The 16,277-nt window shown below is 39.3% G+C and overlaps 1 protein-coding gene across 2 annotated transcripts in view; it reads left to right on the top strand.

Moving 5' to 3' along the window:
• Positions 1-16,277, top strand: part of LOC139694114 (uncharacterized) — a 94,606-nt gene that overhangs the window by 22,033 nt on the left and 56,296 nt on the right. For both annotated transcript variants that reach the window (XM_071592547.1, XM_071592555.1), the window contains exon 3: positions 14,105-14,544. In XM_071592547.1, coding sequence (XP_071448648.1) covers positions 14,105-14,544 — 440 coding nt within the window. The remainder of the gene's footprint in view (positions 1-14,104; positions 14,545-16,277) is intronic.

The following is a 16,277-nucleotide window of genomic DNA, read 5'->3' as shown; positions in this document are numbered from 1 at the left end:
TCTTACCTATAGTTTTTCTTTTGCCGGATTTCGTCATTTGAAGTTCGTAGATCTTTGGCCAATTAAAAATACTTGCAAATTAACACTCATTCGTTCTTGTCCGTTTATACGTACGAGAGTTGCTATTTATATCTTAAGCCTTGACAACAATAAGTGCTTTACACGTCATCTGACGTTACCATCTGAAATTTTGACCCTTTTAACGCTAACTTTCTTCGGAACATTTTGTCATTTGACCATAACTTGTGTTGTTCACAGTGACTCGAAAATTTGGTCTCAGTGAAAAAATTGAGTTAACTCGTGAACATTTTCGTGCGATGATTTTTTACGATGTCGATTGTCAAGACAGGAGTGCATCGATCAACTTACTTCCACTTTTGGCGATTAAGCCCCATCCTTTGTCACTGTGAAGCGCTCGTATAACAAATTCCATCATGGCCGCATTTCTCTCAGCAAAAAAAGTCGTGAAGGTCCAACAAAATCAGTTGTTTTGCCAGAAAACATTGATGCTGTGCAAGAACTCGTGAAGGAAGATCGTCATTTGACTTATCGTGAGATTGAGGCATCCTTGGGGATTAGTATGACAAGCATCAATAAGATATTTCATGAACGATCAGCTGTGAAATAAAATTTGTTCGCGTTGGATTCCGCGTCATTTGGTAAAAACTCAAAAAGATGCTCGTGTCAATTGGGGCAAATAAATGTTCAACAAATACAATCGCGGTGCATCAAAAGCTTTGTACGTAAAACATCAACAAAGGTGACGAACCTTAGATCTATGCGTATGAGCCCGAAACAAAACAGCATTCAACTGTACGTATGGGTCTTCCAGGACGAGCCAAATCCGACAAAAGGGATTCGTGCACGAATCACATCGAATCAAATGGTCGCCTGTTTCTTCAGAATAACTGGACATGTGGAAAAATAGGATAGAGCAACGTAGAACCGTGAATTCTGAATGGTACAAGAGCATTTGTTTGCCAGAAGTGCTTGGTGAAATACGGAAAAAGAAGCGGCAACGAAGGATCATTCTTCATCATGACAATGCAAACTCTCACAGATCGGCTGAAACAACTACTTATTTGACTGGCCAAAACGTCGAATTGATGGGTCATCCTCCGCACAGCCCTCATTTAGCACCAAATGAGTTCTTTTGAATGAATTCCCGTTTTTCAAGAAATAATTGCGTGGCCAACGTTTTTCGGCGCCTGAAGAAGCCTCCAAAAAACCATATTTTGGAGGTACCTAACTAGGAGTGGAAAAATCGTCACGAACATTGGTTCGAGCGCATGCAAAAGTGTATCACTAATCATGGAGAATACTTCGAAAAACAAAAAAAGGCATTTCCAACAATGAATTTCCGTCTTTTCATTATTAGGCTGAAAAAATAGCAACCCTCGTATTACCTAAATGGCATCATCAACTAGTAGCATAAGACTTAAATATATGAAAATATGATCACTACTCTTTCCCTTTTCGCGAATTAGAGAGTAACTATTGATTGTTGTTATAAATTATTCTCATTTGCAGCACCTGAAAAAGGATCTTTGCGAAAGGAGAAAATTCACACTTTTTCCCTGATAAGTTCCTTAGAAGTTAAACGATGATCTCACAAAAACGGATTCAGATGTTTATTTTAATACCAAACATTATCAAATGGTTCTTCGTCATCAAAAGAGCATAATTCAGTCGAAATAGAAGAATTTCACTTCAAAGTACGTCAATTCCCTTCCAGAGCCCTGGATTTATGTAACTAATACAACATAAATTGCATATTTGCGTTGGGCGACCTTGAAAATAGAAGCCTGAATGCATTAATACAATATTTCACGTTTTTCCGATTTTCCGTTCTCACGACTGTTGGAAATGAATAAGTTTACGTGGATATCAGAACATATTAAAGGCAAACATGCAAATTACAAATACAGAGAAATAAATATTTTATCATCACGAAAGGAATTGGTTCATTCCAATCGCCTTAATTCTAATTTCGTAATACCAGCTTTTCCAAGTTCGAAGCAAAGATTTTAGTACACAGCAGACACATTATCTCTCTTCAAATTCAAAAATTAACTGCATACCTCTATTCTTCCCGATTCGTAGTTTCTTCTTTCAATAACTACATTCATCTATCAGGGAGTGAAAAATAATTCTTACAACCTTGTACATATTTTCAGAGCAAAACTATTAATTTGGTGTATTACTTCGTCCCTGTTCCTCTCATGGAGCAATACCACATCACATTTCTAATAAATCTTTGTCTCATGAGGTGTATAAATTCATCGGCATCTTTTCGGTACAATGATTCCTGTGGATTTTCCTCTATAAACCTTTAATTTTCCCTTTGTTCTCATCTTATGTCAATTTGATTTTCACCGCGAAAACACCAGACTCCAAAGGCTTTGTTGTTCTTCTTTGATATACTTTTCCAAGTTTAATGTCCTTGATTGATTAAGTTACCTCTCACGACAAGAATAATTTCAAATGCTTCTTCATTGTTTTAAATTTATCTTCTTTAGTAGTAGTAGTTTTTAGGGGAGGCGACCGACAACTTTGGTCATTTGCGCCATAGGGGATGGACAGGAAAGGATGAAGGGTGGAGAGAAACCCGACGTCGGCATTAGTCTACTCTTTACGAAAGGCGCCAAGGGGTCCGCGGTTTAACGTCCCGTCCGACGGACGGCGTACTAACTCAAAGTGCCCTCCACAAAGCACCTCAAGTAGGGATCGAGATACGTCTGAAAAATATTCAACACCGCCGGGATTTGAACCCGCGCCCTCTGGGTGGGAAGCCAGTACGTTAGCCCCCGCACCATCTCGATCCCCTTTATCTTCCTTAGTCTCACGATAAGCCTCTTCATCATTGTCTTCTTAGCCATCTCAGACTGTTAAAGGGTTTACGTCCATCGTGCGTCTTCTATTTCAGAATAATTCTGCTTCTAAGGTAGGATTCTAACGGTTATTATTTCTCGCAACCACTGCATACCATCCACATTCTCCGAATCAATTTTTCTTCAGCATTCACTGCGCTGCAACCTGTTAAAGGATGTCTTTAGGTTGTCGTTGCGTTATCAACTGCGAAGAGGGACATATTATTTCCTATTTAATAATTTTATACCTATCCATCTCCAGAGCTTTTTTCATTTCCTTTTGCACGTATTTACATGTTGAAAATAGTTAGGAGGTGTGCTCTTAAAACAGGCGAGAAGTTACAACCTTATTTTTATTTAGATTTTATCATTTTTTTCGAGCTTTTATTCTCAGTACGGTGAAATGGTTATTTTATAGCTCTAAGATTGTATTTTATTGTTGAAATATACCAAAATATTCCAGAAATCATAAAATCTTACTCCATTCATCGTTGTTAAAGCCTAAGTCAAAAATAGCTTCTTTCAGAGTAGTTTTATTTAAATGTTTGAACCAGCTTGTAGCCTCCTTATTACCCTATTTTCCTCAACCCTAATTGTTTTTCCGATAACTCTTCTTCAATGTTACCCTCCGCTCCTTGACAAATTAATCAAGCAAGCTTTGTGGACCCATAATACCAAAGGCTTCTAGCCCCTCATCCCTCTCGTTACTAGGTTTCTTGGTATCAGAATCAGTGAACTATTCTCTATGTCTATCGGCAACCTTACATTTCTTAGAGAGCTTAATTATTTCAAGCAGAATGAATGAATATACATTTAACTCCGAGTGCCTTCGCTAACTCTCCTATTTGTCTTTCCGCTCTGATGATTTTTGGCGTCAATCACTACTCTTTCAAATTACCTTCCAAATATTTACTGGCACCGGTTAAGCTTGTTCATTTTGTTATATTCCTTAATTGAATTGTCTCCCCGAGGATTCAGCATGTGTTACTTTTCTCATTAATGCACTACCATCTCTTTCCTATGCCCTCAATATTTATTGCTATATTCCCCATCGCACCTTTCGGCGATACTGGATGTTGTTCTTCTTTCTACGAAGTGCCTCTTCATGAACTTCCCTATTATTTTTCAGATTCCTTTTTCACGTTTCCTTGGATTTCCTACTATGTGCCTGTGTACCATTAATCCATATCCGCAAAATTGTATTATCCTTTGTACTGGCAGATCGCTCTTCCAATTCTTTTGCAAATACCCTCGTCATATCATTCCATCATCCACCGACACTGACTTCTTTTCAACTCTCCAGATTTTCATCACCGAACTTCATGAATCTTCCGCTTGTAAATTCCCCACAGGGTTTTCATATTTCATGTAACTTAATGTTTAAATATAAAATTTTCTACTTTTATTTTAATTCATGCAGGTCGTTTAACTAATCCCACTCATACAGACACCCCCCTATTTTTTCTTCTTTTAACATGAGTTTTCCCTCTTAACTTTCGACTTACTCAGTAGCTCATTGACGAGCTTGAACGGTACGAAAGATTTAGGAAAGACTTCAAAGTACGTATTGCTTATCTGTAGTAACAGATTATATGTTGTCTTTACCGCGTCAGATACACAAAATATGATAGAATAATAATTCCTTTCCGTAGGTTGTTAATACACAGACACACATAAATGTTGAGGTGGTTAAATTATATTTTCCAATTGTGCAGGTTCATTCTTCCACAATCAAAGAACAACTATACTCTAGTTATTCTATTTTCCCTCGCCTGTTTTTTCAATAAGTGGAATTTTTATTGATTCACTGTTGTAGTTCCCAGGTATCGCATTTTTTTCCAAAATCACGATTCAATTAATATTTGTCCTCTACGCCTAGTTTCGTGGTGCACTGATTCTGAATGCAGTCTCATAACACTACTCTTTCGTAGAGTTATCTTTCCGTAAATTTAAATGAGCATAACAACATGCAAGGACATATCTCATTATCACTCAGGTCATAGCGTGGGGCACGTATCGGAACGTAATGGACGATTTTACACCCCGGAGACATTTTTAATTGTATAAGCTGATTTTTTAAGCATGCTTTGAAGGATATATTGCATGAATTACGTACGAATGATGCAGGTTATAGAAACCCTCTCGCTGATTCCTGATAAACATACCAAGCAATTACGAGTACCTAAGAAGGCAACTTTACATTTCCACATAGGCTTACAGGCAAAAATCTCACAAGTCAATTTGAATAAATAAGTAAATTTCTACGTTTAAAAGTCATATATCTTTTTCAAATGATTTTTTTATACTAGTCGTTATCCTCTTCCTAACTACTAAATAAAAACTACTAATAAAAGAAGATATTTTATGGTATGAGCTGTCAAACAAGGAACTCCTGTGTGAATCATCGAATCGAATAGTCTATATTTGTAGTTACCAGTTATATTGGTATAAAGGACCAAGTCCAAAATAATATCAAATGACAATGACTACTGCTAAAGGCATCGCGTCCGTAAATTTCATACAAATTAAGAATCGTTTAAAAAAATCTTCAAACCCTTGGATAAAACCAAATCAACGTTTTCAAAGGGGGCGGATTCAATAAAATGATTTGATGATACTAAACCTCGGGACTTCATGTAACAATTGAAGAAAACATATGGGCCACTTGCGCGAAATATATGCATACCTAAAAGAACGTCACTCAGGGGTATTCTAGAAAACACTTCTCCGCTCCTGATGGAAACGATCCTCGTAACGAACGAAGCGCCACAAATCTATTATTAAAGCAATTAAATTGGAGTGGGACGACTTGGGCGGTTGATGGTAAAGGGGGTGAGGGGAGGCGGGGGGAATGTTGTAGTGAGTGAGTTGAGGGGTGTGAGATTCGCAGGGCAGGGCGAAATGGCGAACCTTTTGGGAGGAACGGGGAGATAGAGCGAAGACGGGGAGAGGTATACGGAAAAGCGGATTGGAGGGCTAGAGGGAGTTAGGGGGAGATGGGGGATAACGGACGATGAAGAAGGTGCGGGGATGAGGGTAGGCGAGGCAAGACGAAATGACACGTTTCGTGAGGCAGTTCAAATCCCAAAACGGCCTCACGAGAGATAGTTGGAGAGAGAGAGAGACAGACAGACTCTGGAGGTGTGTCCGTGCGTGTTTGTGTGTGTGTGTGGAAGTGAACGTGTGTGTGCGTCTGTTGTTTAGTACGGCTCGTTAAAAAACCCCTCGGAACGACGCCATACACACCCCTACACACACATACACACGCGAGTGCATGATGGGAGAATGCCACCGCTGGACAACCTCGTCACGGAAAGTTAGTCGTCCAAACTGCTATTCCTAATTGCCGCGCGCGCGCGACTCTCCCCGCCACCCCTCACCAAACCGTCGAATTTCCTGCTCCTCCCCTTCATCATTACCCCACACCCTCACTACCCAGCAAGTTCCCCGCGCCAGAGTTCCTACGCTCCCATCCTCTCCCTCAGCCAAATTCCTTCCCTCCGCTTCGATCCCTCCGCCTCTTACGCATTTCGCTTGATTTATTGTCACAGTGCTATATAATTTATCGAGACTGTTTTCCCGCTGAATTATCTCTCGACCTGGCCATGGATTCTCCCTAATGCCTGAAATTATAGCACGCGTTTTTACCGCGGTAGTTGTCATGGGCCAATGAATATCCAGTTTCCTTAATCGGCCCGCATTTAAGATGGAAATAGCAATTGATACTACGGAGTGAACCGCGCAGGCGACGAAGGGATTTGGAATAAATAACGAATAATTTGACAGCGGTCTTTAATAGAGAAAATCAACTTAGTAATAGGTTGCTTAGTCTAAGAAAATAGTCACATAGAGTAATGTTTAAAGTTCACAGTTACCTTGCCAACCATCAATTTAATAAACCAAAGTGGTTCAAACTTTAATTGAAGCAGAGTACAATATGAGTCGCAGCAGTCGCAGTGAGAGTAAGTTTGCTGCCCTAATATTCGACTTCGGACTAGTGGAGATTGCTGCGGTAAAAGGAACCAATAATTTTTAAAGGGGTGCAAAGGAGATAGTTATTTTAAATAGAATGCTAGCAAATAAGGAATACCCTATTAGAGGTGTAATTTCTGAAGTTTATATTCACTGAGAATCGGATTTATAAATTATCATAGGTATTTCTTAGACCACATGATGGTTAGTAAATTTTAGGAGCTAAGAGCATAAGTCCATGAGGCGGTGGTAGTGACCAATTTTTTTTAAGCTTACCCAAAATTATTTAAATAGAAACAAATATATAGAATTTTATAGGATTGACCAAAATTATATTAAATTGGCGGAGTAATTAACTGGCTGATAGAAGCGTAAATGACCTACTCACACTCTTTCTCTGCCATTCTCCCGCTTTGAGGTCTAGTTCTTTACCTCACTAGACAAGTTTTCTTTTTAGGACAATTGAAACAGCGATGCATGTAAAAAAAACATGTGTCGTGAGGCATGACAAGACTACACAAAAATTAGGGAGAATGTGGACATACACGGCAATATGGCTTTAATGAGAATGTGGAGTTGGACTTCCTTCAAATAAGTCTTTCAAATCTCTTCGAAAAAGAATTAAGCGACAAATGCCGTTAGCGTTTCCAATTCTTAGGACCGATTTTAGAACAACGCTATTAAATAAGTTTTTATTTCACGTCTTTAGGGAACAATAGGCTTAAATTTATCTCGTTGCGAATTAATCCAGGAATATGGCTTCCGCGCCATAGTCATGGCGTCTGATTTGTCGAGCGAAGGCTTGCAAAAGAGAGGCCATTAATCTCAAATTTCCAAAACCACGAGTTCTGCCGTGAACGCGGTGAGCAGCGACGGTTTCCTATGATTAATTACGAGTGAATATCGATTTATAATACCTCCAATTTGAGGATAAAAGCCAAATATGCCAAAGAGCGAGCATTATATATAATCCTTCATAAAATATTCTTTGGCAATTGAATATAATAATCGTCTGCCACAGCGGAATAACAGGTTTCGCTCATCAAATCGCTACTCATTTTCAAAAGAATATTTGCCTCATTTTTTAATCGATTGATTCATTCAAATCCGGATTCTGACCGCTGTAAGCAAACATTCCATTTTGCTTCAGCAATAGGAAATTCAGGAATAGTAATGGCGTTAACTAAATGATTAATGCCAAGTAAATGTCTCCTCCCCAATTTGCCTATCCTTAGTACTTAGAACGGTTAATCAACATACATGTATCTTCCCATTTTCTGATGTGCTTACTAGTCCCCTATTCATCTTCCCTACCTCCAAATACTGAGAGAATGATAGAGATGTTTTTGCATTTTCTTCTGTTGTGATGGCTAGCAGTTGCAATATTACTTCATTCATTCAAAACAGTAAATCTTATTAAACGCATCATCTACACTAATGCACTTACATCTCTTCTTGACTGGTGAAGTTATCTAATGGGGATTACTTTGAAGGGGTCAAAATAGATATTCATGAATAAATAAATAATTTTTGAAAAGTCGCGATACTTTTTGAACAGATCTCGTATTAACCTAAACACCTAGATGAACTTTCCAAAGAAACTGCGGGAGATGCCGCAACAGTAACTTTTAACGGAGTCATCCGCTAATGTGCATTTTAATGCAACAATTTCAGAGCGTAAAAATCATTTCAGAGTTTAAGAGGACGCCTCGGTAGCTTAAGTGGCTAAAGCACTCGACCGGATATTGAGGGATCTGGGTTCGAGTCCCAGTCAAGGCGAATGATTTTTACGCACCTAGATGAACTCTTTAACTTTGTGCGATCGTTTTACGAGGATAGAAAGAATTTTCACACAACGGGAACGGAAACAAATTATTTATTTAAGGTATTCAAAGTCATTTTTTTTAGAAATTAGAAAATTACATGCTTTCATCCGCGTCTATGAATCCATTTACGCACAAGGCTCAGTTTAATTTCCGTTTTCAACCATCATTAGCTGAGTTCAAGCACTCACTCAGCAATCTAAGACAACGAATATACTGACTAACGAAGTTTAAACCGCCCGAGTATCAGATGAGTCCGTTAGTTCATCATCCTGAACCTGTTTTTCCATTGTTCCATCTCCTATCTTAATTCCTTCTCAATGGGCCGGAACGCGAAGAGCAAGGCAGTGGTAAGCGTATTAGGAGCCCTTCAGCATGTCCGACCGCTTATCGGCGCATGGTGTCTGGACCACTATTTCAATAAATTAGTGAGGGAAAACGTGCAGCTCGCTGCATCTCGGAAGATTCCAACGAATGTACTCGTAAAGTCCATGATAAGACGAAGACATATTGCCATTATTCTAAAGGTTTAAGTATAGACCAAACTGAGTACATCTAATGATTGACAGGCAACCATTTTAACTTAAAAAAACAAGTAAGTACGACTGCTCACTCACTTAAGAACAGGTTGTGTTCCTATACTTTTCATCAAAAATATTTATGCACACTGATGAAAATTTCATGATAATGAAAGTAAAGAGTACTACGGTACACTGGTCATTGTATTGCATTATGCTTTGATATGCACACATGTTCTGTAAATTTTGCTATTTTGATGTTATTTTAATTTATTTTGGAATACGAATTCAATATTTTTTTAAATTTTTCCCTACAATTCTGTTTGACCAGAAAATCTCTTCACTAAAATCGTCCCTATAATTCTTGCCATTTTCGGGATAGAATCCTGTACTATTTTGACACAAAATTACAAATTAAATGCTTAGGTTAATGTTATTGTAATTCTTGAACGATAGATAGTAGTAAAACATAGAAAGTCAGTATGTTCCCCTCTTACAGTACCCAGTTAAATTATCTCTTCTATCCCGCCACTCGCAAACATGAATATTTCAGAGAGCATTAAAAATTGTACACTGAAACATTTAGTAATTATATGATACTCAAAATAGTGTCATTATAGTGTGAAATTACTTAAGGTAAACTGAACATCTAATACTTTCACATAGTGCACGTAGTGGTCGTAATAAAGTGCAATGGCCGTTTCCTTTTTCCCCATTCAAATCTCTCATCAGCGAGTAAAAATAAAAATTCAGAAATTAACGAAATCAGTCAATTTCTTTGGGGAATATCATATTCGCCTGCGCTAGGAAATGAGAACGCCTTCTATTCTCGTGTTAAATTCAGGGACTGTGATGAAGCAATAAGAGAAGTGAATACATTTTCAGTCAGTGAACTTCGTCTCTCTTTATACTCCCTTTTCTTGTAATAATAGTCGTAAAGAAAGAAAGAATCAGATTGGAGAGTACAGTCTCGAATTAGCAACTGGTGACTTTTTTTGAAAAAGTAATACCTAATGTGAAAGCAGCTCAAAATTGTTATTATTGGAAAGCACCCTGATAACGAAAACCTAATTCTTTTGACCGAGGTTTTCAACGTCTCGCCCCTTCTTTTCTCTCTTCCCTACTTTTCTTAACTTATCCTTTGTCTCCCTTTCTTCCCCTTCACTGGCTCCTCTCCTCCTCCTTTGCCCTCTCGGCCAACACATTTTTTTTCCCCACCAGGCCGTTCACCTCTCCACCCTGTCCTATCCCGCATGTCCCTCTCCCATCACTCTCACAACCTTTTCCTCCTCCCCTCCGCGCCATCCAGCTCAGGAGAACTATCCAAGTTAATATGAACGGGGGTGTTCGGCGTCCATTACGGCAGTTGATCTCACGGTTCGAGAAAGAGAGGAGGAAATAGGATGAATGTACTGGTAAGGAGAGGAGAAAGTGGGAGTGAGAAGAGGAAGGGTTTGACGGAACGTAGGATAAATGGAGAGAAAAAAGGCAAGGGTCGGTTTTAGGCGCAAAGAGAGAGGAGTAGGAGCGAGGGGAGGCAATGAGAGGTGCGTACATACACTCACGGGAAAGAAAGGTTTTCCCCGTCTCCTTGACCCACGAGGTCTCGTTACTCCAAAAGTGGACCCCTCTCGCGGAAGAGAGCCGAAAGAGAGGATGGGAAGGATGGGTCCGCACCCCTCTTCCCTCAGAAGGAATATGAAGGGTGAAGTCAATGCGGGGAAGGCAATGTCGAGACAGGGTAAAAGGAGCAGAGTGAGGCGGGGAAACTATTTGACATGAGCAGAAGAGAGGAGGGATAGAGGGGAGCATTGGTGGACGCAGGTTTGGAGGTGGAGAAGAGTTTGATATTATGGAGGAGGAGGCTGAAGTGAGCTACGCCGAAGAAAATAATTTTAAATCTCGAATCTTCAAGGGAAGGCTTTTCCATCCCTATCTCACGCGTCCCCTTCCATGTGCCCCACTTCATATTATTTCTTCACTTCATCCCTCCCTTCCCCTTTTACGTTCAACTCCACCGACCCTACCTCTTTCCCAAGCTCCCGCCAACTTATCTCTCGCCCTCTTCACATCACCAAAACCTTCGACAATGAATTAAGTTGGAGGGAGCCCGCGAAGATGCTATGACGACAAAAGTTGGGAAGAGGAAAGGAATAGAAAGGAAGAGAAAGGGAGGGATCTTGATGAACGGTGGAAGCGACTCACTCTGTTGCCCACCCTCCTTCCCTGCCGAGAAAGAGCCTGCCGTTCACTTAAAGTGGGCTTACCCTTGCATCGCAACGGAAACGGATCACATCAGTGTAATCCGTCTTTAAAGAAATTCCGGTCCAGAGAGTCCAGAAAGACGTTTGGGGAGATTGATTAGCCTGAGGAAAGCGCACCATTTACTTCTATACATGTCCGTATTCCACTTATATTCAGCGAGCTACTTCTGCAATTAATTTGTTAGCAAGCTCAAGTAACCCACAATATTTTGTTATTTGAAACATGCAATAAGACAGAGGCATTTTCGTAATTGAAAAAGCAGCAGAGGCATATTTATATTGAGCCAAGATAGTTTGAAGAAGTGGTCGTAACAAATATTTAGGCTAGGAAGGTGAGAATAATGGTACGTACGTTGATAGGGGACACATTGGAACCCGAGTTAATTTTTAATATATTACAAATCAGTCGTTATCTAGATTGACATAGCGTTTTTTGAAACAAGCTCAGTTATCCTACCATGTATACTTTTTTTAATATAGAGAAAATACGACATGGAATATTTTTAAACAAAATCTATGGCGCTGAAAAAGTGCGATAAAGCTATATTATTTTCAATTTATGGCTTTTTGTAGAGCCAAATAAATCAGATCCTCAAAGCACACACGATGCGAGACATGATCGTTAATCAACGTCCTGGTTAAGGAGTTCTCACGAGTTTTTCAAGGGGAAACTGTTGAGGGTTGTGAAAAAAGTCGGAGGTTTTTTTTTCTCCGATCCTTTGCTTCGAAAACAAGATATCCAGAGGTGAAAATATTTTCCTGAGAGGCATGATAGAGCACGTAATACGTTTGTGAAAATAGCATAAATTCTGGATGGAATTTTAAAAATTAACCGTTGTTATGAATTTCTCTCGATTAACTTAAATTAATGAGGTTTGAAATTGGATTATTAATTTTATTCGCACTTAGTTATGATTTTTATCAATATGTGAATAATAATTACTGAAAACAAATTATTGGTCCAATTGAAATGGGATTCTTTGTATAATTATGGAATGAAAGTTGAATGATAATAAAACGTCTAAAATATGGTTGCCATTTGTGGCACTAATGAGGAATATCCATGTATCTTGAAAGGATTTCATCATTGCATCGAGCTACAAGTATAATGAAACATCACGTCTGACTAGCAAAATTTTAAAATATAGGCGCACATATGCAATTTCGTGAATATTGAAACCAGTGAACCTGTCTGTCATGAACAATACGTAAGCAGTTTCAGCAAAGGGTAAAGAGAAGTCTGAAGCAGTCACTCAGCGCAATATTAAAGGAAATATTACTTATAATTTCGAGTTGATCGCTTTCGAATTATCAAAAACTATTAATGGATCTCCGTTCATTACGCCTGAATACTTCATAAAGGTAATGATTGCTCCATGATCTAAAGAAAGAATTCCCAAAGTCAATGTTTTCTATCTTTTCCAGAAATGGAAGAAAGCCTGAGCAATGATTCAACCATGTAAACGCTTCTCGTCGTAGTTAATTTCAATTCAAAATTATCATTTTCACATCCACATCCCATATCTCAGTATTTGCACCCGACAAAAGGAAAGTGTTTAATGAAGAGGTTCTAATATTTTTCCGTATGTGGCCGGCAGAAATGGTCACTGCAATTGTACCAATCGTAAGTTACGTGTGGTCCGGTATGCAACAATTTGAAATCTCCTGCTGATGCGGCCCCAGTTGTCCAGCTTCACTGTTGCAAACAACATTTTGACGTCTGATAAGACAAAATAAGTACCGCTCTATGCTCAGAGTGTGCCGGTGGGCAGTTAGTGCTGTTAGTGACGTACTTTTTTTTTCTTTTTTGTAAAAAGCCGTTCCCTGTCGGCTTTCCTTTCCTGTTAGATTAAGAATTCATATTTTATTCCTAGTTTTAAGTTTCACTTTCTCGCAAACCGCACTTCCACCTCAGCCATGTTTCCTTCTTCAATGCCATGCGTTTCATATGTACAATGACCGGTAAAGGTGGGACTTCACTCACCGGGTTTATACTTGCCCGCTTGGGCAGTCAATGAACTTTTGTGTGAGCTGGGATAATTCTTATGAGAAAAATATACCATACTTCAAAATCAAAGATTCAGTAGGCTGTTGGCATAAACTTACACATTTTTCCCAATATTCAATCTACCGTAATCCCAGTTACATCTATTTTATAAAAATCGTAACCTAAAGTAAAATGCAATATTTGTCGCTATATACACGTTTCTTGCCTCTAAGTGTGCTAGAACTGAGTCTTTATTGATTTTTTCTAATCTTAGCGCACTCGATGATTCATTTCTCACAACAGCGTTTAATGCATATTTGACTTGTATATTTTAATATATTAGTGTCTAATTCTTTATATTCTACCTTTTCGATTCAGTCCATATATCTCCCCAGATTTCAGTTCTAACAGGGTTAGAGGGTTAGAATTTGCCGTAAAATGGAGAAATACTTAAAACAAACAATGAGACCTTAGACAAGAGGAATTCTTTCCTGAGTAACGTATGCAGTCTTGCCATTCAACGGGGTGGCTAGAAGGATGCCTTAAAGATGTAGATATGAAGCATGGGTATAGTGAGACACTGCTAACACGGAGTTAAAAATTTCAGATGACCGCGCATAGCATACGAAGTATAATACTCTGTATTTCTCTTTGAAAAATACTTACGCAGGGGCGGGATCTCCCACGACGGCCTCGGAAAAACCTGCCGCTTTGCAACCAAGCACAACCGGCTCGGTCCCACCCGTAGAGGACCGCGATGAGGACCCCGCGGAGGAGGCGGCAAGCGAGGTTCCAGATTTCACGGCGGACGTCAATACGCTCGCTGTGTCCAGTACGACCGCGGCGGGCCCCTCAGCGGCCGCACCCGCTGAGCCAGCCGCCAAGGAGACTGGAGGGCCCTCGGTTCCGGGGCCCGACTTGGCGGTCGTCGACACCGGATCACACCCGGCCCGAGAGACGACCGCAGGCTTTGATCCCGCCCCGGACCCCGTGGCCACCCGACCCAGCCTGAGGGCTACGACTTCGAGGTTCGTCGCCCCACGCCCGAGGCCCCGCCCCAGACCGAGGCCCGCTGAAATTATCTACGCAGCCCCGCCCCCGCTCCCACCGGTGAGTAGACGCAGTGCTTGTCACAGAAAATAGGGCTTACGTTTCCTTGTAAATAGTACAAACAATAGGCGAACCCCAAGCAACACAGACCACTGTCCAAAAGGAAATCTTTTCCAGCTGCAAAAAACATCAGCGTGCTGATTTATCGCGACTCCCTCTCAAGTGAAATCTTTAACTCCTCCTTGCAAAGCCTGTTCGATGTACCATAGATGAATTTATCAATAACTGTAGCAAAACTAAATCTTATAATATTAAAGACTTTCGGGGGCATTTGCAAGTATAATACATAAATCAGTGCCTCCTCCTACCGCAAATATAACAAAAGAACTATGCCTAGCGATTAAATAAATAGGCTAGAGTACTTTGTACACTGCTGTATTGGGACACCATAGTAGTCGTCAAGTTCTCCCTATGGAATATTGGCACTCCTTTTGCTTTTTGAACTGAATTGGTACCAAAACTTAATCTTTTAGGTAAGAGGAAGCGAAGACAAATGTATCAATGAGTAAAATAAAAAACATATGACTGCATTTTAACCAATATTTCAGTTTTGCACTTGAATTTGCATGCATTTCAAATTTATTCTTGCAAGGCTCAATCTTCCACCGCAAAATATAGGTTAGAATAAAAATAGTTTGAGCATTTTTCTGGCGCATTCATAGAATAATTCTCTTCCATACTCTTTCGTACTATACTCCAAATTCGCTCATATATTCTTATGCCCTGATAGTAAAATGTCAGGCAGGTGAAAAATCTAATATTTCATCGGGAATATCTAGTAAAAATCATTTTTTTAAACATACAGTGGTCACTAAAAAGTACTCTTTGCATGTTCTACTACGCTATTTTTTGAATACTCGCGCTTGCAACCTCAGCTATCATCTGGATTGTTTTCAATCGATGACATCATAAACTTTTAAATTTAATTTAAATTTAAAAACCAATAAATTTTTAAAATAAGAGTTACTTTAATTTTAAAAATGTCACCTTAATACATGAAGTGTTACAAAGCTTACATTCGTGGTTTATATTTACTGGTAAATGTGGCTACATACTTTCGGTGGAACGGTCATGTTTTCCAGTCCATGTTCTGCATTTGGGAACCCAGTAACTTCTTCTGTTGATCTTTTATGACCTTGTACTCATATTTAATTACCATCATTTTGATTATCTTCATACGAGACCTTTCGCTAAACCATATACATTTCTCCAACATGAAAGCATGTTTCCGATTGTTGGTTACCACTACAAGCAGAGTTCCAGGTTTATAATTAAAATGAAACATTCACATGCTTATTGAATCCCCTGAACAACAAGAAATGTTATTCCTGCAGTCGTGTGGTTGCTGAAAATTTGGCTACCGTACACCAGGGGTCCGATATTCTTCTATTTCATTTTATTAAAAAAATCGTTTCTTCGGAAGAAACCGACTGGGAAAATTTTTCTCTTCCTTCGCGATCGCCTGCCTCTATTAGGAGTTTGGTTTGGCTCGAAAAATGTTTTATCAAATACCATCGTATTTCTATTTCCTACAATATATGCATAATGAATATTGGTATAGCACCGTGATACATACAAAAGATGATGAGCTATACGTCTTACACACGTCACAACTACATTATTATGTATGTTGATACGCATGTACATTTTTAATGTTCCAGGTATATAATTACCTGTTAGGCAACCAATAGTAAATGAAAAAAAATACGAAACTGAAATGCTCCAATTGAATA

This window comes from Hetaerina americana, unplaced genomic scaffold (assembly GCF_022747635.1).
Source record: "Hetaerina americana unplaced genomic scaffold, ioHetAmer1.1.p SCAF_1, whole genome shotgun sequence".
In the NCBI taxonomy this organism is placed as follows: Eukaryota; Metazoa; Arthropoda; class Insecta; order Odonata; family Calopterygidae; genus Hetaerina; species Hetaerina americana.
This window is presented reverse-complemented; position numbering and strand designations above follow the sequence as displayed.